Raw genomic sequence first — 27,478 nt, 5'->3', positions numbered from 1 at the left:
TGACTTTCCAGGACCTCTGTGACTTCTGCAGCCAGCAGATGCAACTGACCCCAGGGCTGCCTGAGAAGCTCAAGCAGCCTGGGACCAGCTGCAACAGCCCACCTCCCCCAACAATGTCAGTCCTGGGCCGCCCTCCATCAGCAGCGGCTGCCGTGGTTCCGGGCCCCCTGCCAGCAACGTCGGTGACAGTCACAGGCCAGCGGGGCTGTCCCCCGCCGCCAGCAGCAGCGACTGCAGTCCTGGGCCAACAGGGTGGGCCCCTGCCAGCAGCGGCAGTCCTGTGCTGCCCTCCCCAGCACCAGTGGGCACACCAGCGGGTGCCCCGGAGACACATCCCCCCCCAGCACCAGCGGGTGCCCCGGAGATACACACCCCCAGCACCAGCGGATGCCCAGAGCCCCCCTCCAGAGCAGCAGCTGTGTCCCCAGATCATCCAGAACACCAAAAATTTTGTCACCGGGAAATAGCACAAGTCATGGACAGGTCACGGGGCCATGAATTTTTGTTTATTGCCCGTGACCTATCCATGACTTTTACTAAAAATGCCCATGACTAAATCTTAGCCTTAGGCATAGGACATCAACACAAAGCCCCAGGGCCACTATAAAGTGAGTAAGACCCTAATGTAAATTCTGTCTCCACCCTTCCCAATTACTTTTAGGTTGTTTGGCAAGCCAATGGTTTCTAAACCCTTTTTGCCCCCCAGTCCTAATAAATATTACAGCCTTCATATTAAATCAGAGCACTGCACTCTTCCCCTTTATTTAGCGCATTTACTAAACTGCAAGCTACAGTACTATCTGAAATTAGTTTTTAGTCTTTTGCTTACTTTGGAGGTATTCTAGCAGACTTCCATGTCTCATCAGCTCAGTAATAATATAAATTGGATCCTCTAAAGTGCAAACCGCATAGAGCTGAATAAGCTTTGGATGTCTAAGGTTCTTCATTATTTGTGCCTCCCTCAGGAAGTCCTTTGGATCCATTGAACCTGAGGCAAGAACAGAGAAAAAAAAATCAGCTGATGTTAAAGGCCCAGCAACCAGGTGGGAATCACTAAGATTATCTTCTGTCTCTTTGTAAAGCACATCAGCACCAGAAACCTTCAGAGTAACCAGAGAAATGAATCAGTGCAGCTGAAAAAAACAACTAGTAAGTGAAACATGTCAGTTGCCTGGGGGCACAGAACTCACGTGAACCCCCTGTAACATTTTGCGAACCCCCAGGGGTTCACGAACCCCAGTTTGGGAACCACTTTGCTAGAGGGATAACCATGTACAGCTTAGATTTTATTATATATATATAATATATAATATATATATATAAATAAGGAGTACGTGGGCCTACTACAAGCTTATATATATATATATATATATCCCTCTGGAATAAGTATAAATAGTGTCTATTGTTGGTTTGTCTATATATACTCCTTTTGTTTTCTTTTAAGACTTACTTTTTATTTAGAAATAATAACAAACCTTGCTGTAGGGCCAGCTTTATGACCCGCGGGGCCCGATTCCAATACCCGGTGGCAGTCCGGGGCTTCAGCGGCACGTCGTGGCGGGGGGTCCGCTCCGGGTCTTCCACGGCACCAAAGGACCCCCCGCCACCAAAATGCTGCTGAAGACCCCCGGAGCGGACCCCCCGCAGCCGAAATGCCGCTGAAGACCCCCGGAGCGGGGCCCTCTTAGGTGCGGGGCCCGATTCCGGGGAATCGGATGAATCAGCTTAAAGCCGGCCCTGCCTTGCTGTTTGATCCCCACAACCTTGTAACTGTTGTATTATAGTTAATCATAATAAGCAGGTAGGGATTTAGCCAAAAACAATGTCTTCATTAATATACTAACCTGAGATATCTACTATAGCAGGATCAGAGAGATTGCCTGAGGTAGAAGTTGAGAAGTCTGTCACAGGGACTAGTCCCTGAGGGGGTCAGGCACCCAGCATACCTGTAACAGGCTCCACTAAGGAGAATGAGCCAACTCAGATCCACCTATGGGCCTAAGTAATTGGGTGACAAGGTGGGTGAGATAATATCCTTTATTGGACTGGCCTTCGTTGGAGAAAGAGACAAGCTTTAGAACTACGCAAAGCTCTTCTTCAGGTCTGAGAAAGGTACTCAGAGTGTTACAGCTAAATACAAGGTGGAACAGATAGTTTAGCATAAGTCGTTAGAACATATTCTAAGGGACCATTCAAGGTGAAGTGGCCTGTTAGCACCCCTGTAGTGATAGGACAAAAAGGGGGGTAAGTTGGTTATTGTAATAAGCAGGTTGTTGTAATAAGCCATAAATCCAGTGTCTTTATTAAGCGCATGATTTTTAGTGTCTAGCAAAGTTGTGAATTTAATCTTGCAGGCTTGTCTTTTGAAAGTGTTGTGCAGGTTTCCTTTGAGGATGAGGGCTGACAGGTCAGATTTAGAGTGACCGTTTTGTGCAAAGTGTTCACCTACAGGTAATAGGGTGTCTTTGTCTTTTATCATTTTCCTGCGTGAGTTCATTCAAGAACGTAGTGATTGTCTGGTTTCACCCACATAGAACCTAAGTAACAGGGTGACAGTTAATTAAATAAGGAGTACGTGGGCCTACTACAAGCTTATGAGGGCTCTGTCAGGAAACCCAGAAAAGAAGAACTTCCTGAGGAGAGACGCTCCTCAGGGAGCTGGATAGGAAGCTACACCCAGTGGTGTCTTCCTAGAGAACAGAGGCTCATGGAAGAAGGAAGAGGCCCAGAGAGAAAGTGTTCCCAGGCAAGGGACCAAAGCATCCCAAGGGAATGAACTAGGCAGGGAACCTCCTGGGGAGTCACTAGGGACTGGCTCAGCAAAGGACAACACATTGGGGGGCAAGGGGATAGAGACACTGGCATCTGGCTGAATACCCAGTAGAGACCCAAACTCCTGGCAGGGAATCTAGCCTGGGAGTGCTTCAGGGCTAGAGGGACTAAAACATAAAAATGATTATTGCAGGAGCAGAGTTCCAGTGGAGTATCTGATTGAAGCTTTCATTTTGTTTCATGTTATCGTTTCCTGTTAAATAAATGAAACCCTCTAAAGAGGGTGCTCTTTACTATTGAAAAGCCTTCTTTGACTTATTTATGCCCAGGGTGTGGGGAAGCTGAGACAGGGGCTCACCTGCCAACCACCAGAGTGACCTCCATGCTATTTACAAAGTCTCAGAAACAAAGTAAAATTGCCCAATAAAAATAAACAGAAATGCTTGTTGCACTCAGTTTTGGTTAGAAGGATCCTCTGGTAAATAAATTGCAATGGATTTCTTTGAGGAATATCACAGAGACTAAATATTATTGACATGCTGTATGTCAAGTAGTTGGGATGAACTGAAGAAGATAAAACAAGAGAGTGTGCCGAGGAAATGGATAAAAGGAATTTCAGAAGCAGACAATTGTCCATGAGGTAGTAATATCATAGAAATGGTTTCAGGGAAGATGGAGGTAGCTAGTCTGAGAGGGATTATTATTATTGTTACGGTAGGGCCTAGAGGGCCCATTGAGCTCAGTAAGGTATAGACAGATAGTAAGAGACAATCCCATTCCCAAAGACTTTACAATCTAAAAAGACAAAGGTTGGGAGGGGAAACAAACAAAGAGAGGTAAAGTGACTTGCCCAAGTTCACACAGCAGTTCATTGGCAGAGCCAGGAGTAGCAACAACATCTCCTGGCTAGTGCCCTACCCACTGGAGTATACTGTGTCTCAGATACCTGATGGACAGTTGGAATCAATAAGACCAGACTATGGAGTGAACGATAACTTAAAGACTTACTGCATTCACTGTCCAAGAAGGCACTACTGTGTTCTGCTGCATCTATGCAAGAAAGCCTGCTGAGTATCTGTTGCAACTCTTTCCCTGTAAGTGCCTAAAAAGTCACAGACTCTGTTAGGCAGAGTCAAAGATAAAGAAACATATAAGGGAGCAAATAAGGAAATCTCTGAAGAAAGAAACTGCTTCTACTATGTTTCTTTGAGAGTTGTTGTGATTACTGCTTGTTTCAACAAAATTCTGTAGTTCTTGGCCGACAGGCCTAAAGGCAAGTCAGCATAATCATTGTGGCCTGGAAACAATAATGTGACAAGGGAACCCTTATTTCCCAGCTGTAGTGTCATTCATGGGCTGACAAAACCCTCATTGCCAGAAGCCTGAACATTGCAGTTCTTGGCCTGCGTCTTGTAGTCCCTAGTGTAACTTTTCAACGCAAGATGGTTTATGCTTGTGCACCTGCATGCCCCCAGTGGACACTTTGTCTTTCTCTGTACAATGTAAATAGTTACAAGAATGTGTTGCTAAAACTTTCATTTGAGGTCTTAAGTGACTGTGTTTTCAGTCATGCCCCAATAAACCTTTTTTGTCTTCCTGTCTGTCCAATATACATTGCCTTCTGAGATCAGAGAGATTGCATTAAAAACCAGGATTGAAGTGAAAAACGTTGACAAATGTTCTCCTCAGGTTTTACTCTTGGGCAGTACTATTTTCAGTGAACAAGGCTAATTTTGGCCAGGAAATAGATTTGCCATCTCATAGGAAAGAAAATAAAAATGGTCTGGACAATAGCAGGGAGTGGCTGGCCAACACAGCAGCGTTGGTGTCAAAGCAGTGTATAAACAGTTGTGAAAAATAACATGACAGCTTGTGCTATCTTCACAAATGAGGCTGGCACCAAAGAAAAGAATTTCAAATAGTGATGAATTAATAAAAAATATTAAAGAGGTTTCATAAGCCTCTGTATTACTTTAATCCAGGGGTCGGCAACCTTTCAGAAGTGGTGTGCCGAGTCTTCATTAATTCACTCTAATTTAAGGTTTCACGTGCCAGTAATACATTTTAATGTTTTCAAAAGGTCTCTTTCTATAAGCCTGTAATATATAACTAAACTATTGTTGTATGTAAAGTAAATAAGGTTTTTAAAATGTTTAAGATGCTTCATTTAAAATTAAATTAAAATGCAGAGCCCCCCAGACCGGTGGCCAGGACCCGGGCAGTGTGAGTGCCACTAAAAATCAGCTCACATGCCGCCTTTGGCACACGTGCCATAGGTTGCCTACCCCTGCTTTAATCAAAAGCCTCCAGTTTAAATAGGAATCTTCTGACTCCTTCAGTGAGGATAATAGAAACCCTGTGTTAATGTAAAGACTATAGACAAATCATCTTGACATTTTGAAGGGCTCCATAATCCACCATTGGCAGGATCAGAAATCAGTTTCCAAATGGTCAGGAAAAACTGATTCAGAATCCATATGGATTCATCTTCTGATCCTCCTAATAGTTCAACACTGCAATTTCTATTATCACCTTTAACTCCTCCCCCCTTCCCTCTGGAGACACTGTCACTTCTTTATCTTTTATTCTATTGATAGCTTTTCCCCCGCTTCATTACTAAACAATAGACATGTGACAATTTGGAGAATTCGTCTGTACAATTTTTGAATTCTGGTTGGTGTTACAAAGTAATAATTATGAAATTATTGTATCCAGGAGTTCCTCTATATGGAAGTGGAATTGACCACTTGCTGACAGAGGGTACAGCATGTGCCTACCAAACCAGGGACAATGGGTGATTTTGAAACCTTAACTACTGTACTCTGACCAAACAATGGGTATGCTAAGGAGCTGAAGCTAGTTGCTCCAATTTGTCTGCATGATGGGGAGAGTGAAAAGAGTGAAAAATTCCAAAACAAGACAAAGGGACAGAGGTGGCAAAGCAAGGAGGAATAAGGGAAAAGGTTTTTCAGAGGCAGGAGAGAGGAAGAGAACAGGCATGCTTTCGTAGAAGGGAGCTCTGGTGTAACAGCAGTACCAGACAAGGTCAGAAAATCTAGCTGTGCTAGAGAAGGCTCCATGATTCTGAGGAGAAACTGAGCTGCCAGGGAAGGATCCCAGATACCCCAGAGGATTCTGCCCAAGCCCCAAAAACTACAGAGTGGTGAGGAAACTGAGGCAGAGAAAGTATATACAGGTATGTTTATTATTTTATCTAGATCTGTGTATAGCTCGTGCTGTTAAGTAAAGAGCAATTGTGTTTTAGAATCCTGTGCATAGTTTGTGTCTGCTTTCACTGTTGTGTACCCCCGAAGGTAAACTGCAATCCATAAGGCTCGCACCTTTGGTGGCATTCTGTGGAATATGCAGGAGTCACTGGGAGGCTTGAGGAAAATGGCACATAGGGCCCCACTGCCAAGATAGGTTTCAGACACAGGGTCAGTACTGGATTGAGTTTCTAGAGGCCCAAAGCCAGGCACAGCACCTAAACTCTGCATAGCTCCAGCAAGCTACAGCACATGGGATTCAGTGTTTGTATTCCTTCATCATAGTCTGAGTATCCAGCAGGAGGAGCGTGACTAGATCTGTGACATGTTACTGCACTCCTATACCCAACACAGTTTCATTCATACTAGGGGGCCTAGGGTAACATTTTCAAAAGTGACTTAGGAGCCTGTCTAACTGTAAGTCAATGCGTGTATTTGGAACTCTTACCCCAAATTTTCTATGGCATCAGATTTATATATGTGCACTGCTTGCATATGCAAACATCCAGTTCTTATTTATGTTTTATATAAAGTGTGTAAGTGCTTTATAGACATGTAAAAATATAGATCCTTCTGAATACACCTCTACTCGATATAACGCTGTCCTCAGGAGCCAAAAATTCTTACCGCGTTATAGGTGAAACTGTGTTATATCGAACTTGCTTTGATCCGCCGGAGTGCGCAGCCCCGCCCCCCCGGAGCGCTGCTTTACCACATTATATCACAATTCGTGTTATATCAGGTCACGTTATATCGGGGTAGAGGTGTAGTTTACTATGTAAAAAGACAATTTATAAAAGGGATGATTTAAAATGTGTATATTTGACTCCACTCCTAATTCTTTTTATTGTTTGTGCATACCATGCTTAATGGCCGCTACAGTCTCTATTTTTACCATTGCCTTTTTTTCTCACTTTTAAATGTTATATAGACATTAACAATCATTTTAAGGTTTGTCTATTTTTAGTATATACATCTGTCTGTTTAATCCCAGGCCTATTTCATTTTAACTCTGAACTAAGGAGTTGCACAATAATTAACTGTTACTCCCTTTGTTTCATATTTCTGACCTGTAAGAAATGATGCATAATGAAGCATGACATAAGCTCAGTTTGGTGCTCACTTGTAGTCATCAACTGGTAGTTTACAAGTACCAGGAATAATAATCATTATAACACAAAGATAATAATATCTTACATTTACATATCACCTTTCATCCTGCATTATTGTACACATTAAATATTCTGAAACCACTTTCTTCATCACTGAAACCTAGCCCATCGGTATGGAATGCAGCAATATTTTAATAATGTACAATAGTAGACAACAGTTTGATAGGAAGTGAAGAAAAATAAGGCATCCAACTGAAATTGCAGGGAGAATTTAGGTTGTGATAATCTAACTACCCACTGATTTTGTACAGGATATCAGCTTTATACTCCCCCCCCCCCCAAAAAAAACCCACACAAACAAAAAAACACAGGACTTCCAGTATCTCAATACTTGTTAACACCATATTGGGAAATTGGCTTAGGGAAAGGTTCACCAATACCACTTCCTACAGCATTCTGGGAATTAGATTTTCCTGGGGCTGGGAGGTCTTCCAGCAATGGAAGCATTTTTAAAGGATTTTTTAAAAGAATTGTTAAAAAATTGGAGTAGGCATAGAAAAGAGTCCCAAGAGTGATTTGAAAGATGGAGAAAATGCCTTACAGTGAGACACTTAAAGAACTCAATCTGTTTAGTTTATCAAAAAAAAAAAATTGAGAGGTGACTTGATAAGTATATAAGTACCTTTACCTGGAGTAGGTATTGGGTCTGAAAGTGGAATAGAGAAAAGTTTACCAATGGCTAAAAATAGAAGGCCGACACATTCAAATTAGAAATTAGGCACATATTTTTAACAGTGAAGGTGAATAACCATTGGAATAAACTACCAAGGCAAGTGGTGGATTCACCATCATTTGATGCCTTCAGGTCATGACTGCATGCCTTTCTGAAAGTTATGCTTTAGTCAAAGATAAGTCATTGGGCTCAGTACAGGGCTAACTAGGTGAAGTTTAATGGCCTATGATATATAAGAGGAAATACCAGATGATATAATGGCCAATTCTGGCTTTTTATGCTATGTGTCTATGAAGACCATTATATCTCTGTATTCTAAGTGTGAAGAATCAGTATGTGCCCCAGAATATAACAACCTTAAAGTCAAAACTCATGAACTACAGAGGCCATTCCCCGATTGCCTTTATATTAAGATGAAGTAAATTACAACATCTGGCTTCTGTTGCATTTTTATTAATACCAAACTAAGCTTTTATTACTCTGATTAGGGTATTTAAAATTATTTAAATCAATATGTCTGACAGAGATTGCTGAAATTATGAAAGTAAGCTTTGGAAACCCAATGTGCTAGGAGATTAAAATGTGGAGGTTTCACGGTGGGGGTAGGACATTTTACAAAAAAAGTTAATCCCTTAGAAAAATATGCTGTAGTGTTCTGAACACAGAATCTAGTTATCACAATACTTTGTCTTTACTGTAGAATATTGTGATATTTTATAAGGTATATCAAGAATAGAATCACACGCCCCAAACCCACCCCCTGTGAAGCCAGTGGGACTCCTTCCATTGACTTAAACAAGAGCTGGATCACACCACAGAAAATAGAGATGGAGAAGATGAATTAAACCATCTCATCCATTTCCTGAGCCAGAGTAGAACAATATCTATAGTATATTATCTATGACTTTGTCCAATCTAATTGTAAATATCAGAGGTAAAGTCTTCCAGCACTCCACACTGCTATGCTTCTGTTATTGCCAGAGTCGCCACATAAACTATGGTTCTTTGCTAACTACAGTGTAAAATTTTCAATTTTATCTAACAAATCTACTGCAGTTTATTTATGTGATCATCTTTTATTGCCTTATTGTCTATGTAGCAATAAATGGCTTCTGGGATTGATGAATCAGCAATGTGAAGCTGCAAGTGTTTAACCAATCTCCACAGCCCAGGAACCAACCGTAAACATAAAAACTGAAGCAGAAATACCTTATTTTCTTCCCTTGTGATAATGCGGTAGTACTGTGCTGTGTTTCTCAAGCTTTCCAGTGACACCTCTGGGGATGTAGCTAGGGTTGACAAACTGAGCAATAGTCAAGGTAGTGATCTCAGTGGAAAGGAGTAGTGTGGCTGAACACATGTGAAAATCAATCTCTTTCATGAAGGAATAAGGGCTGATTATCTGGGCTCTCACCTTCCTTGTTGTACAATTTAAGTAGTACCAAATGGAATTGGTATCAGCCAACCAAATAACTGAATGACCTATCGTTCCTGATAGCTTTTTAAAAAATTAGTAGGGAGAGTTCAGTTAGGACTAGGGGGACAATGTGTTTCTATGTCCCTCTATCAGTTCTGATTCCAGGTTGGAAAATAGTATTCCCATTTTACAGAGGAAGAGACTGAAGCAGAGAGAGAGGAAGGCCAAAAAGTTTTTTTAAAAGGCGCAAATTTTGGATGCCCAAAGTGGCCATTGATTTTGGGTGTTCAACTTAAAATACCTTCCGCCTGATTTTCAAAGGTGCTGAGCACTGACATTCTCATTGTGGGGCTGGGGACGCTGAGCACCTTGGAGCTTGGGCATTCCGTTAGGGCATTCAAGATCATTGGTCACTTTAAAGACAAGAGAGAGAGAGATTAGTCTTACTCTCGCTGTACCTTAATTTTTGTCTGTGTAAAATGGATGGCTTCCAGCATTGCCAAAGAGAAAAAAGAGATGAAATATTGAGTTAAAATAGTAGAAAAATCAAATATAGGGGCCACATTATGCATTCTGCTGTTAAATGCAGGAGACTGAGAGAAGAGGAATATCTGTCAAAATGGCCCAGAATCTGTTATAGGGGAGTGAAGGTAACATGACATCATCCTCTCCTCAAACCCCAGTGAAGCTCCTTCAGATGAATAACTTACATTTGGGACTCTACACTTTTTTTTCAATTTTGTTTTATAAGTTGCCTTCTATAGATCCTGGGATCACAATGCAAAAGGTCCTGATAACGGATCATACTCGTAAAATAATCAGAGAGGCCAGGGTGTATCATCAGGAGCCTACTGATTATGTGCACTTGAAGGATAGGGAAGAAATTGTATGTGGCCATTCCAAAAAACAAAAAAAAAATGAAAAATAAAGAGGACAGAGATTCCACACAGGCTAAAAACTGAAGTCCCTCAATGGGACTTTCCTGAATCAGAGTCATTAGAACCTCACAAATGCTTTTTGAATGAAAGAAAACATATTACGATATCCCTATTTTTTAAAAAAATGTTTATATCACCTATGCTGGGTTTTGTTATCTATGTGATTTGTGCCATCTGCTGGTAGATGTTGTTTTACAATGCAAAGGACACTTAAAATTAATTTTAAAAGTAAAGAAAAAATCAAACAGATGTCACATTATTCACACAAGGATATACAGTAGATAAACATCAGCAATTAGTAGAGTATGTCATAAATATGCAAAGTGTTATCACATTTCCAATCACTATTTAGAGTGTTTTACTCTGTATTACTGCTCTGAATAAGAACAGAGAGATTTATACAGATTCTATAACAATAAAACTTAGCAATATAGCACCTATCCACCAGAAGGATTTTTACAGCCTACAGATTATAGATAAAATGATCACTTCACCTACTGATGAAATGCAGCTACCTTTAGGGTGAAACACGTAAGCCATTCTGTGCCAGCAACATTATATGATGGGGCGGGGAGCTTGTGTTGTGTGTGTGAAATTGAAGAACAAAGAACAAATGAAACAGCAGTGAGAGTTTAGGTAAGCAGGATATAAAACCTTAGTACAAAGTACCATGGAATCTTTAAGGGTCTCAAAATAACAAACTCAATTTTACCTATTATCCAGAAGATGCAGGTCTTTGAAGATGATTAGATACCCTGATTTTCTTATAAAGAGTATTTACAAAACATGAAAGTGGGCTCTTGCCATGGCCTGACAATATTAGTAATTCAAAGTGATGTGTGACATACCTGGTTTTAATGTTTTGATTGCCACTGGTGTGGTATTAGTCCAGAGACCTTCCCACACCTCACCAAATTGACCAGAACCTAATTTTTTCAACAGTTGCAGAGAATTTCGGTCTATCTCCCACTGGTCTGCAGTTTTGTATGACAAATCGAAAGGAGCAGGAACTTTTTTCTGGTGTAAAGAACCAAACACAAACATTAGATATTTTGCTATTTGTTCAGCAAAGTGTATAATAAATCTTTGTTTAAAAATATGTCAGTTAAAGTTGCAGCTATGAGGAATGAAGTTTCCTTACAGAACACACAGATGATAAAGATAAAACACAAAAGAGAATGTAAAAAGCATCTACAAATCCACATCTTGGGTACCTCTTAATACAAAAAAGTTAGTTGAGCTTCAAATAAAACTTTGAAATGAAAGAGCAGCAGTTACTTGATATTGTATAAGTCTTGAAAATGCTACAACTAGTCAAAGAGCCCTACATTTTTAAAAAATCAACCCCCCTTGTAAGCTTTTTTGGACAATGAAATATTGCCTGCATGAACCTGATGGTTTTGTCTCAGTAATACGTATAGACATCTAGAGTTATGAACTTGGCGATTTTATCTCAATATACAGAGCTATTCATAAATCACAAGTTGGCACATTCTTTTCCTCCAGCCACACAATTATTTGTTCAAAATGTCAGGGTATTTTATTATGAATGTGTCAGCTCCAAGAATGAAACAGTTCTGCGGTCCATGCAACTTCATCAAAGAATCAGGTTGTCATTTTGCAACCTAGCACCTTATGACTGATAACCAGCAGGTTAGTTTGAAAATATATATTTTGCACAATATAAAATTAACTTTACCTTTATACAGGGCTTCCTGAGCTTTACACAGAGGCCATCGCTGTTATTGGTGTAGTGGTCAACAAAAGCATTCAATGTTTTAAAAATATTCTTTTTGCTAAGAAAAAAGCCTTCTCCAGCCTCCTGTTGGATCCTGTAGTGTTTCACAACTGCTCCATCAAAGACTAAAAAATAAATTGAGATATAAGCTCCCAGCTACTAAATATATAGAGTAGTACAATACAGCTTATGGCCAACATTTTAAAAACAGAGTAACCAAAGTCAGGTTCCTAAATGTATATTTAAGGACCTAATTTTCAGAAGTGCCTACCACCCATAAGTCCCGCAGGTGCCTAACCCGGAGGTGAGGGACTGGCCCCCCCTCCAGCCAATGGAGACCCGCGTGCCCTTGGAATTGTTAGCACTGGACCACATGAAGGTGGAGCCAAGTCAGAGCAGTGCATCTGACTTCCTGACCATGGTGGATCATTATGCCATATTCCTGGTCACCACACCCCTCAGGGAGATCATGGCCAGAGCAACCACAGAAGCCTTCTGGCACTACTTTGCCCAGCCCTATGGCAACCCTTCCGCGGTGATCACAGACCAAGGCATGCCCTTTGAGTAACAGGCATTTAAGGAATTGTGCTCTCTGTATGGCAGCCACAAGCTAAGGATGACAGCCTACCACCCAAAATACAAAGCCCTCTGCAAGCAAGCCAACCAGACGCTGCTAGCAGGGCTAAGGCCCTTGGCAGAGATGTGGCAGAGAGACTGGCCTTCCTACTTGCTGCAGCTGACCTATGTGTATAACAACATGATGCGCACCTCCATGTAGTACACCCCCTACTTCCTGATGTTCGACTGCCCATAGACATGGGCATTTCTATTAATAAATGCTTTGCTAATCACACTTGGAACAAAGGGCAGCATGCACTTTAATAGTTTGCCTCCTTGTGGACCCTCCTGCAAGGGCTTCCACTACTCCTCTTCAGTTGCTCTGTAAATTATGACCACGAGTTCTGAGGGTGGAAGATGATGGTGGTGGTCGTGGGAGGGTCTGTGTGTTCTATGGCACTGTTGCCCTTTTCCTAGGACCCCACAGAGGACTCTCTGGTGGTTCTGGATGAAAGGCGAGAGGAATGTGTAGCCTGTATTTAGTTCCATGATTGCAGTTTTGTTCCAGTCTACAGTGCAAGGAAGAACAGGGATGTATTCACATTTCTGTTGCCCATCACAGACAGGTTAGGAACTCCCTTTATAAATGAATGTCAGTCAGCCAGGGCCATGATCTGAGGGGGTAGAAGAGTGAGTGTCAGGGACCAAGGATTGGTGCAGAAGCAGAAACTTAACATGGATCTGCACATTTGTCCATGACCAAGACAACTCTCCCTTCACTTCCAAAGGAATGATTTGAGATGAACTTCTCAAGGGGGGGGGGGGGGAGGAGGAGAAAACTGCACTGCTCATTAAGGGCTAATGGGTGTAAGTCCCATCAGTAATATCACAGCTGTCTGCTACACTGTAGACATAGTGTAGTGTGGTTGACCTGGCTGCCACTGGAGGATGTCCCTCTTTAATTCCCATTTGCCTGTCATCCTCCTTTATCCCTCACCAAAATCCCTACTGCCCACCCCACCACAATGGGGGTGTCCCTGTTTTTGACTTGGAAAATATCGTCAGCCTGTGAGGAAGGAGGGGGAAAGCAGAAATGGGTGGGGTTTCTTGCTACCTGCAGCCCCATATGTTATTTTGGGCACCTTGCCGCTTGCTAGGTGACCTCACACAGTTTCCTCCCCATTAATACCTTCCCACAGAATGAATCTGAGGGTTGATGGTGGGAAAATCTGTCCGTTTGTAGGCTCAGTACACATTTTAGGAACTACAATTCCAGCAAGTCGATATAATGTAGTCTTGTTGACAAGTGGAGCCTCTTTTTTTTCTTATTGTTGTTTAACTGGGAAAACAAATTAATGTATATCTCAGTCTCTTTCCCCTCCCCTCCTAATGTGTGTACTTGTAGTACAGTATATGGGACTCATCTCTAATTTGAAGATCTAAATATTGGGAAGACTCTTATTTCCCCTTTTGTCATGCTGATAAAGCCTTTGCATCATACCACACCATCATACCCTCATTATATTATATATACATACACACACAGGCATGTGTGTACGTTTGATATAAGTTCCTGCAATGTTAGAATCATTCAAAATGTTGTCAATTAAAATATTAGCATACGGTGGAGTTTTTCTGATCATTAATCCAATTTTAATTGAATAGAATATCCCCCATCGCCCGCACCCCCACACTTCCTTATGCAGGAATACATATTCGTATTGTCGCATGCGATTGCCAACAACTGCCACCAGAGGGCGCATAGGTGCCGTTTAAAACAAGGGATTTTCTATATATAAGGGTCAGAAGTAGGTATATTTCCAGATCATAAAAATAATTAGACTGAATGAGCCTCAAAAGTTGTTTCTTTCTAATATAGTATTTAAAATACTGAGTACATTTTGGTGATGCATAATTTGGGATCAGGCTAAAGGAAAGAACTTAAATAGAGTTATTCGGTAACAAAACAGAGAAAACAAAACATAGAAAGAGGGGAAAGAAGGTGCATTGACACCTTCCGAATACACTATAAACTAAGATCTGGGAAATGCCCACTTTTCAGAACACTGTGGTAACTATCATCATTCACAACCCTATAATGAGATTGTAGCGAGGAAACAAATGTGAAATACCAATTTCACTGGACCAGATTTATATGTAACATTTCAGAAAAGTATCATCATTCCTACTTTTATGGTTCTATTTCTCTATTTCAGGGGGTCCAGAGAATGCTTTCTTGCACTGGGAAGCAAGACAATACTTTTGCCCATCCTGTTACTTTAACTGACTTCCTATTCCCTGTAGATGAAATTTGTTTTCGTGTGGAGGACCTGCATGTTTGAGGAGTTATTTATTTGTATTCTGGTAGCACCTTAAAGGCTGCAGGATTGAGTATTAGGGTATGTCTACACTGGACACTTCAAAGCGCTGCCGCGGTAACGCTCCCACAGCAGCGCTTTGCAGTGCGAGTGTGGTCGCGCACGAGTGCTGGGAGAGAGCTCTCCCAGCGCTCCTGGTAATCCACCTCCACGAGGGGATTAGCTCTGAGTGCTGGGAGCATGGCTCCCAGACAGGAGCACCGCCAGCTTTTTTGCCGCCCTAAGCGGCGGAAGGTCCCGCCCCCGAAATGCCGCCCTTGATAGAGGCGGCGGAAGGTCCCGCCCCTGAAATACCAACGACGACCGGGGCGGCCGAAAATCTGTCTGCCGCGGTCACCGCCCCCCAAATGTTAGCTCCTTAGGTGACCGCCTAGGTCACCTAATGGGTTGTGCTGGCCCTGCTCCCAGAGCTCGGAGCCTGTCTTCACTCTCACTTTAAAGCGCTCAGACTTGCTGCACTCAGCGGGGTGATTTTTCACCCCCCTGAGCCAGCAAGTTAAAACGCTATAAAATGTAAGTGTAGACAAGCCCTTAGTGTGTTAGGCTCTGTAAAGACATGGAAGAGAAAGACAGTACCTGCCCAAAGGACCTGAAGAAGAGCTCCATGTTAGCTTGAAAGCCTGTCTCTCTCTCACCAGAAATTGGTTCAATAAAAGATATTACCTTAGCCATAGGCACCGACTCCGTGGGTACTCTGGGGCTTAAGCACCCACAGAAAAAAAATAGTGAGTCTCAGCACCCACCAGCCACACCAGTCAGCTGTTTTGCTGCTGGCAGGAGGTGCTTGGGGGAGGGCGGAGAGCAGCAAGCGGGGGGCGGGGGTCTTGGGGGAGGGGCAGAGTGGGGGCAGGAAGAGGCAGAGCAAGGGAGGAGCCTCAGGGGAAGGGGAGGAGTAGGGGCAGGGCCTTTGGAGGGGGGGTGAAACACCCACAGGGAAAAATAAAAGTCAGCACCTATGACCTCTGACACCTTGTCTTTCTAATTTAAACCAAGACAGCCTCACAAATACAGACCAACAACAACAAAAAGCAACTCGGCAAAAGGACAGACCTCAAAAACTACAGCACAACATCTTCCCTCTCCCTTTGTCTGACCCTTCTCTTCCCCACCAGCCTGCGCTGTCTGCAGCTGCCTGTCGTTCCCACTCTTTGCTCCAACCAAATGTCATCCTCCTTCTCTCCCCCAGCCCCACAGGAAACCACACAGCCTTGTCCTGGGAGCACAAAAGAGACACATAATTGCCAAATGTATCTTGACTGCTTCCACTCCCAGCACTGGGATCAGGGGGAGTCCTATGTTCATCCCTAGGAAGAGGGGGTAGGCAGCCCACATGGCCCAAGTCTGTAGGCAAGCAACAAACTCAGATTCAACACCTCCATGCAATTTACTGAGGATAGGTATATTTGCCTTCTGTAATCTAAAGTTTAAAAAGAAGGTTGTAGCAACAGGCGTATCTGAGTTTTAAACGTATGTATAGAAGTATAGCAGGTGCTTAAATGCATTGTCATTTAATGCAGTTAATCTTGCAGATATCATTATTCAAGAATAAGAGACAAGCTTCTTGTTGTTATTGGCAGTGACACTCAATTAAGCTGAACACATCTAAATTATGGCTTTTAATTAAAAAGAGGCAATGCCTCTGATGGCAGAGGCATGTTTAAAAATTAATGCCTTTTACACCAGATGCAAGAATCATCAACATAAAATTCCTTCTGCAACATACGCATTTTTAAAATAAAAAAAAGATATGACAAACATCAAGCAGTTAGGATGATAGCAACAGATCTCTGTGGCCTATCTAAAGTTTGATGCGATCTCAGTTTAACCATTTGTGGCCCACAAAAACCTCTCTTTAAAATTAAAAATTGAAGTTGAATTCTAACAGTCTTGTTTGCCTTCTAAATCATTTACGAAATGTGAGTTTTTTCCACAATGACACATTAGAAATGAAATGTGCTCATTTTAATGAAAGACAGGTTTTTTTTCCCTCTTCCCCCCTGCCACCTAAGTAGATTTGCCTATTAATCTCTCCTTCTTATATCTTTGGCTCCATTATATATTAGTGTGAACCTCATAGATTTCAGGTTACAGGGGCTTGGGCAAAAATATTTATCTGTTTTGATCTTCACAGAGTCAAATCCTCTGGGGTTTTGCTTTGAGCTTCAGGTACAAATTAAACTCCAAACCAAAGTCAAACAGCTGAAAACACTGGGAGTTCCACATGGTTTCCACTCAATATAAATACATTTGTTCCAGGTAACTCAAAATTATGTCTAAACCAGGGCCGGCTCCAGGCACCAGCGCAGGAAGCAGGTGCTTGGGGCGGCCAATGGAAAGGGGCGGCACGTCCGGGTCGGTGGCGGCAATTCGGTGGCGGTCCCTCGGTCCTTCTCTTTCTCTTTGAGCTTCCGCCGAAATGCCGCGGAAGAGAAAGAGAGGGCTCGAAGGACCAGCCGCCGAATTGCCGCCGAAGAATGGAGCAGTGCGATTGAGCTGCCGACGACGTACCGTCGATCGCGGATTCCCCCCCCCCCCCCCGCTTCGCCGTTTGGGGCAGCAAAAAAGCTGGAGCCGGCCCGGTCTAAACTGACACCTCTCCTCCCCTGCAATAGTCAAATCCCACTTTGTAGAAGTCTTCAGTAAAGAAGTATTGTTGTACAATACTGAACTATCACACAATTAATAGAAATGGGTCAGAACTACAAACTTCTGAAACAGACCCATGCTTTTTTCAAAGGGCGGGGGTTCTCAGATTCTAGGCTTTGGTTCAGGTTCCTCTCTTATAATTCACTGGTTACATATTACATGAATAGAATTATGTATGTGTGTAATTATACATCTTTATAAACATGCCAAAGCGTAAGTCTGGGATGATCCATAAGGGTGCAGTTTCTTCTTGTTTTACACTGATCTCGATGCCTGAGCAACCTCAATGAAATGGAAAATATCGCTAGGGAATACTAGCTGGAGTTGCAGTATTTTGTTGCCTTTGTCAGCCTTGACAGGGATGTGAGATACTTTTTGATTGTGCTTTAAAGCCTAAGCTGTCTCCAGGTGATTTACCACGGTCAGAATGTATGTGGATTACAAGCTGTTCACTTTCCTAGCATGCTGACACATGCCTCAAAAATACTGCCACCTCTACTGCATTCTATTCCAGTAACAGTAAAATGCTTTACTGGGCTAATGTAATCGAGTGTGTGGAACCATCCTAATTCAATGCAAGTACTGAAGAGTCACTAGACTACTCTGTGAGCAAAAACTTTGAAAGCTGCTTCCAGTACATCTCCAGGTATACAACATTATACCCCCACTGACAGTCTTCTCTTATAATTCTCTTGGCTTATATTTGTATCACAGATCTGGTGAATGGTGTCCAAGAAAATCCATCATGGGATAATATTTCATATTACCTATTAGGACTAGCATTAAAAAGAAGTAAGGTTGGCTCCTGTCAGGGCCGGCTCCAGCATTTCTGCCGCCCCAAGCAAAAAAAAAAAAAATCCGCGATCGAGATCGGCGGCGGCAATTGGAAAAAAAAAGCCACAATCGGCGGCACGCCAGGTCCTTCGCTCCTAGAGGGAGTGAGGGACTTGCCGCCCCCGAATTGCCGCAGGTGCCGCCCCTCTCCCTTGGCCGCCCCAAGAACCTGCTTGTTAAGCTGGTGCCTGGAGCCGGCCCTGGCTCCTGTAAGTAAAATCATGCTTTTCCCTATTTGGTAGGTAATCAGTCTATTTCAGGTACAAATTTTACTAGGAAGTCCATCACATCTCCTGAAGCCAGAATGAGGGATCTTGACTAAATACAAAAATTAAACCTACCACCATAGATACAACTAACTTTTCATTGCAGATTGATCATGTGTTTCTGAAGTCTAGTTTTGCAAACCAATCCCACAAAAAGAGCAGTTTAAAACTAAGGATTTATTCTAGAGATTCTACTGTTTTCATATCCTGTATAGATCTGCCAAGTGCCAACATGTGTTTCATTTCCAATCTGAACCAGTAGGTGCATTGATGCACAACTCTAATGTGTTTGTGGCTCTTTAATTATGAAAACATTTCTCATTTCAAGGCAGCTGGAACAATGAAAGCAATAAGCACAGAAAGTTAATTTGAATTTTGAGCATATTAATAAAGCGCTAAAAGTAAAAGTTAGTAAAGACCTATGGCTCTTACCAACTTTTATGTATCTCTTGGGAACAAGAGATTATTATAGATTTTAATTTCATCCTCATGCATGCAGTTTATCACTCTAGAAAATAAGAAAAGAAAAACAGGCCAAATGAAAAACTCTTACAATATTTCTCAAGGTAAAAAACTGTGATACCTGAAAGGGAGAATTCGCTTTTTTTACTTTCGCTTTCTCGGATTAGGAAAGCTCCTTCCTGATTTTCAGGGCACAACAGTTGTTTCTCTGCATCTGCTCGCGTGACTGGTCCAAAAAACCATCTAAACAAAGACAGAAAATTCTAGCATTAATTTTTACCAGTCAGCAATAATTAGCAGAAAAGACAGTTACACTGTGTCTACTAAGCATACAACATAGCATACATTATTTTTGCAAACAAGTAAAGGGGAATTTTGAGACAACTTGTATTAGATTATTGAAAGAAACAAACAAACAGGACAACATACGTTATTAGAAGATACTACATCTCTACCCCTATATAACACGAATTCGGCTATAACGCGGTAAAGCAGCGCTCCGGGGGGGGGGGGGGGGCTGCGCACTCCGGTGGATTAAAGCAAGTTCGATATAATGCGGTTTCACCTATAACGCGGTAAGATTTTTTGGCTCCCAAGGACAGCGTTATATCGGGGTAGAGGTCTATTTAAACATCTGAAGTAAAATCCTGAGCACATGGCAGTCAATGCCAAAACTCCTATTGATTTCAATGGTGCTAGAATTTTATGCTTGATAGAGAGTCCTTACTAAAAAATAGACTCACCAGGACTATCTTTAAATAGCCCTTTGAAAATAATTGATGCCAAGTCTCCTTTGAATTATAGAGGGATATATGTTTTTATGATTAACCTTGATTTGTAATTTATGAATGCTATCTGTACTGAATGAAATAAATTAATTTTTAATTAACTAAATTATGCTGAACAGATTCTTCACAATTCCAGTTCCTTGCTGATTTATGAAGTGACTAATTGGCAGTCATTTCAGGCCTGCTGCAGTGAGATAGATGAGCAAAAACAATGCCTACCTCATGTCACAGAAAATGCTTGAATGGCTGACTATGTGCTATGAAAATCAGCTCATTTAAAAGCAGTTGTATAGCACTCCACCCACGCATAACACCTCTGATTTTCAAAAACTATTCAAATAACAATTCAGATGGAATGCTGAAAATGAAGTTTAGCTAATTGTGTTGTTATTTGACAAGAATGTACCTGATGAAAAAATAAGATGACTGCTCATCAATTTCAACTGGGATTATTGAGCTTCTAGCAAACAAAAAAACCTCTCTCTAAGATTACCGCTCTCCCCCGCCTTTGATTTAAAAGGTGATAGAGAGTTATCAAAAAGTGGATTGTGTACCCTTTTATGTCAATGTACACAAGAATTCCGCTTAAATAAATTATTGATAACCATGCCATACAACTCTCCAGAAGGAATCAATTTGTTATATTATGCATAATTAGCCAATTCAACAAAATACCTTATCTGCCAATTACCAGTGAAAAGATCAGAAAGAGTATTCAACAAATTATGTTAGTACCTGGAATGCTTAGAGTAATCCAAAGGAATTAAGGAACTAAATACAAATATATAGTGAAGTCTTCAAAATAATAGCATCTTGCTTGATTGATCAAACATTACAGTGTGAGTAACGTTTCTAGCATGAAGGAAGAGGAACTAAAAAAATACAAATGCAGATGGGCCAGTCTTGATCTCATGCTAAACTCTATATTGTTAAATATACATTAACGAGTGTTATGTACAACTCTCTGATCATTCTAACCACCTGAAGGCCTTGATATGCATTTGAAAAAGGAGGGAATCTGAATGTAAAGCCAATATCTAGAATGCATTAGTAAAATACTTCAGTCTGTTGGAGATACAGTAATTGTTTGCTTTGATGGACCCTGGAAAAACAGATTAACCTATAAATTTGCAAATCCCCTGATTGACAGAAACACTGATCAAACCAATAAGGAGGAGACAAGGCACCAGTTCAGTTCAGTACTGAAATCCCACATTAAACGTGGGGCATCCCTGCAAAAGAGATTCGGACCACTCAAAATTCTAAATACTGGTTCCAAATAGAGCATCACACATCCAAACCATGTAAACTACATTTATTTCCCTTTCAAATCTATGGACAGTGGGATTTCACTCCAGTAAAGGTAAACAGAGAGATTAGTATTTTTAGGCAGAAAAGGCATAAAAACAGGAGTTTAATTTCATATTATTTTTTCCTGTCTTAAAAAGGTGTTAGTTACATTTTGGCTGGCAGCACAAATAACTACTACTACAAATCTAATGACCCCAAGATAAACACACAGCCCTCTATTGTTTATAAAACAAAATAGAACTAGAATAAACTGAGGAAATCAAATGCAAACAAAATGCAATGTAGCTCTGTGGTTGGTATTTTACATACAGAATAGTTAGGAAATTCAAATGGATAATCCCTAATTACATATTCTTATAGATATAAAAGTATTAAAGTAAAAAACATATTCCGTAATACAAAGTACAGCATATGCAAGTGGGAGCCAATTTATGGCTAAACTGAGACCCACATTTTCTAATTCCATTACACTTCTGTATGTAAACCTCAGCCATAATGTTAAATTAACATAAACCCTGATATGGGAAAGAGTTTAAGCACATACTCAACCTAAAGCATGTGTTCAAATCCCATTAAGTTCAGGGGGGTTTAAAATGTGCTTAACATTTAAGTGCACTTTTTGAATAGTCTTGATTTCCTGAATGGGGGCCACAGGTAGTTTTGATTTTGTTTTTTTGGCGTTTTTGTTTGTTTGTTTGTTTGTTTGTTTGACTTTATTGACCTACTTCTTTTTATGGATATAAAAATTTGCTATATGTGCTATTACCATAGTATATTTAATGACAACAAGTGGTCAGGGTCCTCATTTCAGGAATACTGATTTAAAACTTTTGATTACAAGGTCTTTTTCATGGCTGCTGGGCCACTTCATACAAAGTAATATGACATCTAGATATTAGAGTGAATCTGGAAATTGTAGGTGCCCATTCAATGTAGCATAATGGCAGTTGGAAAGATTCTCTCTTAAAGATTCAAAGTAGGCTGAAGGCAAGGGAGACCAAGAAAGTGTCACTAGAAGGGGAAATATAATTGAAACTACTATTTTGGAAGGGAAAACAGTGGGTACATCCCTTGTAGTCCTTCACTACCACAACTGTATATGATTTGCTTAATGCAATTCAGAAAGGGTTGTGTGCAAATGGGAATCCCCAAATCCCCCTATAAAGCCTGGCTGAATAATACTGATAGAAAGGGGGTCCAAATACAGAGTTATTGGGCATGCAGTCATTATTGTCCAGTGCCAGGCACAATGTCAGGGAATACTAAGATAATCATTTATTATCCTTGCCCTTGAGATACATGTTTAGTTGTGATCCACTTTAAGTTCTTAGAAAAACACACCCAAATTCAAAGTGGTATTTTCATTTTAAATTGATGTTTAAATTCCTAGCATAAATCTCAACAGGCCCATTTAAAATGTTAGTAATGAAATTATATGAAAAAAGGGTTTTAGTATTTTGCCTAGTCTACTTTTGTTCATCTTAAATTGACAGTGCACCCTAGACAGGGTATTAATGTGTCAAAGTAATTGCTTAGCATGAGCAGAGGTTATAAGGGAAAAGAAAGATTATATCAAAATAGACACCTTTAACGGAAGAACAAGCAAGTCAATCACTGTCTGTTATGCTCTTAACTTCAGGTGACCATTACTTTCTAGTTACTTTAAATTGCTTTATTGGTAAATCAAATGTCACACATCAGATTCACTGGAATGTTACGTAGTGATTCATATGAAGTTTCAATCTGTACTTTCATATGGGCAGGGCTCACTGGAGGCTACCAGGTGTCAGAGGCTAGGACTCTACATGGGACTCTACATGGAGATACAAGACTATTTTGCTGATTCAATTGGTAGCCAAATCAGTAGTCTCACTTGCTCTGATTAAGGAGAATAAAAGGTGGTGATTTGTTAAAACAGGAGAGGAAATGCAACGTGTAAGTCCAAAGTAGAATTTTTGGGATGATTCCATATGAGAGATTGTTGGGAATTTTCCAGCTAAATATTTGTTGTTGATGTTGGAAAATGCAGATTCGTCAAAACAGGAATTGTTATCCAGAAAGAGTCATTTTTTATTAATATCCTAATTTGAATTTTTTTAAAAAAGTTTCAAAATGGTTGAAATGCTCCATTTTGACATTTTCAAATGAAAAATTTAGTTTTTGGATTCAAAACAGCCTTTCATTCCAAAATTTTAGTTAATGGATAACAACAACAAAAAAGGTTTTAAATACATTAAAAGGTTGAAATCAAATCACAATGTTTTGAAATTATCAAAAATGAAACATTTCAATCAACCCAATCAGAAATTTTTCTCAGATTATGAATTTCTGAAAAATTGAGATTTCAACTTTTTGTCCCAGTTTGAAATAGGAAAAAATAAATATCTCAGGACAGTAAAACTATTTCCTACCTAACGCTACTATATATACTGTACTTTAAAATTTAAATATATAAATATTTAGTATTAGGTTTCAAGCTATATAATTCTATAATATTATATAAAAGCTCTTGCAATGTCTGGTTTGAATGAAAAAAGCTTTAATACTATTAAAATATATAACTTATATACCATGATATTCAAAAAACCTATGTTAAAAGAATGTTAAGGTTGCAAAATCAAGAACTCAAAAGTTGGAAATGCCAGAATTAGGCCCCTTTGTGCACATTTGTTATGATGCCCTCTTTAATAACTAGGTCACATGTTCCCCATCCTTAGTGCACATGATGGATGGTGCTAACTGAATGAACAAGTAGCTATTCAAATATTGTTTTATTCTCACTGCTCAATGCGTGGCTCCATGCCTTCTTTACTGCCAAGCCTGGAGGTGCCAAGGCTCAGCCCCAGCAAGCCCCAGCACAAATTAAGCGCTGGGTTGAGTCCATCAACCCCATTTATGTCCATGATCCCTTACCAGCAAGCTATTCATGACCCAGAACTCTCTTCTAGAGCCAGAAGCTCTTGGTACTGGCTGGGGAAAGAATCCCTCCTGTTGGGTTAACATCCCCCATGGAGACCAAACCAGAAGGACCCAGGAGCATTCTCCCTGCCTTTCCTTTGCAGGTGACACCCCAACCCTCCCCCAAAAAAGTCTTTTTTATGAGAACTTTCATTTCCTGCAGCCTGTGACTGTTCCTCTCCCAAGGATCCACTCTTCTCCTAACTCCCTTCTGCACTGGAAACAGGGTCCCTTTCATCATCCCTACCCAATTAACTGGTTTCCAGTTATTCAGTAATTAATTAGTCTGAGGGGAACCTGAATTGCCTCATTTTCCCTTGTGGAGCCTGTCAGAAGTAGGCTGAGCCCCTGACCCTTCAGAGGGCCAGCTACCTTCTGACAATGAGCCTTAACAACAATGATGTACACGCCAACATATTGGAAACACCAAGAGCCCTGTAAGGGCCATCTCTGGATGTCCCTATGGCAGATGACCCTGTGGCAGCAGAACCTGTGTACTTCCACGGTGTGAGGTGAGAGGAGAGTTGAATTTATGGAGCTGCACTCCTGTGGACATGAACCCCATCTTCACAGGGATGCCTTGCACAGCAGCATGTAGGGAGTTGTTTTTTGTGTGTATATACAAACATCTCTATTTTAAATGTAGGATGGAGATACAGGAGAGGGGCCAGGAGGAAGGGCGAGAGGAATGAGTTAATAATAATGACAAAGGAATGGACAGTGACACTGAGGGAGTGGTAGGAAGTGGGGGAGCAGACAGGAAAGAAGGGACTGAGGAGGGAGGGAAGATTGCAGAGAAGCATATAGGAGGGGAATGAATGGCCTGTTAGGGAGGGGGGAGGAAGAAGGTCAGAGCTAATAGCCCAGGGGTGGGCAAACTATGGCCCGGGGCCCGAATCTGGCCCTTCAGATGTTTAATCCAGCCCTCAAGCTCCTGCCGGGGAGCAGGTCCGGGGCTTGCCCCACTCCACGTGTGCCGTGGCTCTGCACAGCTCCCGGAAGCAGCAGCATGCCCCCCCCTCCAGCTCCTATGCATGGGGCAGCCAGGGGGCTCCGCATGCTGCCCCCGCCCCAAGCGCCGCCCCCGCAGCTCCCATTGAACAGCAACCATGGGGCGGCGCCTGCAGACAGGGCAGTGCACAGAGCCACTTGGCCGCGCCTCTGCGTAGGAGCCGGAGGGGGGACATGCCACTGCTTCCGGGAGCTGCTTGAGGTAAGCGCCACACAGAGCCTGCACCCCTGATCCCCTCCAGTGCCCCAACCCCCTGTCCCAGCCCTAAGCCCCCTCCCCCCTCCAAACCCCTTGGTCCCACCCTCCTGCACCCCAGAGCCTGCACCCCTGCGCCCCACCCACACCACAACCCCCTGGCCCCAGCCTGGAGCCCCCTCCCGCACCCTGAACTCCTCATTTCTGGCCCCACCCCAGAGCCCACCCCCAAGCTGGAGTCTTCACCCCCTCCTGCACCCCAACCCCCAATTTTGTGAGCATTCATGGCCCGCCATACAATTTCCATACCCAGATGTGGCCCTTGGGCCAAAAAGTTTGCCCACCCCTGTGATAGCCAATAGGAGGAAGGGAAAGAGAAAGACTGTTGAAAGTAAAAGCTGAAGAGGTATACTCTGGCATCACCAGTGTCTTAGGGCTCTAAGTTAATGCTGCCACTGTGCCTGCCGACTGAATCTTTGCCCTGTGCCTAGTAATTACTGCTTTCAGCAGGGATTTCACAGCCACCCTGGGGGAACGATTTCATAGCACTGATTTCATTTACAGGAAGCGCATAATTATTCTCTCTTGTACTTCCCTAGATAACTCTTCTCTATTCTTGTTGTTTACACTCTTCACATATGTGTAGACTTAAGCTCCCTACTAGTTCCGCAATCCAGAGCTACGCTTACTCCAGCAAAACTAGTTCTCAGCAGAAGGTAGAGAGAAACTGGTTCTGAGTATGGTTTAAGCAAAAATATAGACAAGAACAGCCATTTCAGAAACTGTAATTAAAACCTGCTCAAAACATTGAAGAAAATGTCTAATGTAGACAAAACTCAAGAAAGGGGTTAATTTAAAATACACAAACAAGCCATAGAGAGCTCTACTGATTGCTTAATTCCCATAATCAGAAACTATTTTGCCCTGAACGGAACTAGAAATACAAGTTTTGAAGATAGCTGTTCAGGTCAACATCATTTAACCTTAGCTAAACACAATGACTACACTCGGAATGGAAAGTTCTGAGTCATGCTTGTTGCTCAGATTCATGCTGATGAAGAACCTAATTATGACGATAAATGAAAGGTATTGCTATGCTTGATGTGTGGAACCTAGAGCCTCTTAGTCACTGACACCTACTGGATCTCATTGCCAAAGGAAGGTTATTTTAGTGTCAGGGTGAGGAAACATAGAAACCATGAGAATGTAGGAAGAAGCTTTGCTATTTTTCTCCCTTAACACTGAGGTTTAGCTTTACACAGTTATTTGGGGAATAATTGTTAGGAATATGGCAAATCCATTTTTTACTGGATACTTGGATCTTGGATATCCATTGTTAGTATCCATTGGCTACCAGATACAGATCAGGACACCCTTTTACCTTTCCCCTACGCATTGTGACTTCTCTCTCACTCCCTATGCACCTCCCAGAAACTCCCCATGATGACCTCCTATTCATGGTGGAAAGGAGTGTAGGTAGGAGTCAGAAGGGGAACTAGAAGATTTCTTCACAGAATGGTATGTACAGATTGTGGTTACAGAGACCCCTTTTTCTCCCTAATTAGAGGGTAAGAATTGATAAGCCCCAAGCGGATAGGCGGTGACCATTTTAGCTATCGAGATATGGTTTAAATTTTGTATAAGCATTTGTACAAAGTTGAATCTGACAGTTTCCCCAATTATTGTACAAACAGATTACGAGTCAGGGATTAATCACATCACCAAGGCATAAAACACATTGTATATTTTAAGCAAAACACTCCATGGCAGCATATAACTCTATGCAAGGACTAGTAGGTATAACCAATTGTCTGGTCTGTTTTCCAGATTGTGTTTTTCAAGAGAAAAATATTGGGAGCAATGATAAAGAAATGGATGCAAACTATTTTACCTAAAACATTATTGTTACCTTTTTGCCTTATAATACAATAGGAGGCACTGGAAACATTATACCTAGCGTCGGAAAACAAACACTAAAAAGGTTCATATATGAGAAAGTATAGAAAAAAATAAGAGATGCAAATTATTTTTACCTTGAAATCTTATATCAGCAACTTCTCCAAGCCCCAGATTTGTATTAGGGCTAGTTTGTAC

General features: G+C 41.5%; 1 protein-coding gene across 1 annotated transcript in view; it reads right to left on the bottom strand.

Moving 5' to 3' along the window:
* The window catches only part of FRK (fyn related Src family tyrosine kinase), a 60,141-nt gene that overhangs the window by 10,713 nt on the left and 21,950 nt on the right, over positions 1-27,478 (bottom strand). Inside the window, exons 2-5 of the mRNA XM_024200496.1 lie at positions 19,242-19,363; positions 11,938-12,101; positions 11,087-11,255; positions 830-988 (exon numbers count right to left, since the gene is read on the bottom strand). Of these exons, the coding sequence (XP_024056264.1) occupies positions 830-988; positions 11,087-11,255; positions 11,938-12,101; positions 19,242-19,363 (614 nt within the window). The remainder of the gene's footprint in view (positions 1-829; positions 989-11,086; positions 11,256-11,937; positions 12,102-19,241; positions 19,364-27,478) is intronic.

The sequence above is a fragment of the Terrapene carolina genome, unplaced genomic scaffold (genome assembly GCF_002925995.2).
Source record: "Terrapene carolina triunguis isolate 2854851 unplaced genomic scaffold, T_m_triunguis-2.0 Scaffold42, whole genome shotgun sequence".
In the NCBI taxonomy this organism is placed as follows: domain Eukaryota; kingdom Metazoa; phylum Chordata; order Testudines; family Emydidae; genus Terrapene; species Terrapene triunguis.
The sequence above is the reverse complement of the archived record's forward strand: the minus strand, read 5'-3'. Positions and strand labels throughout refer to the sequence as shown.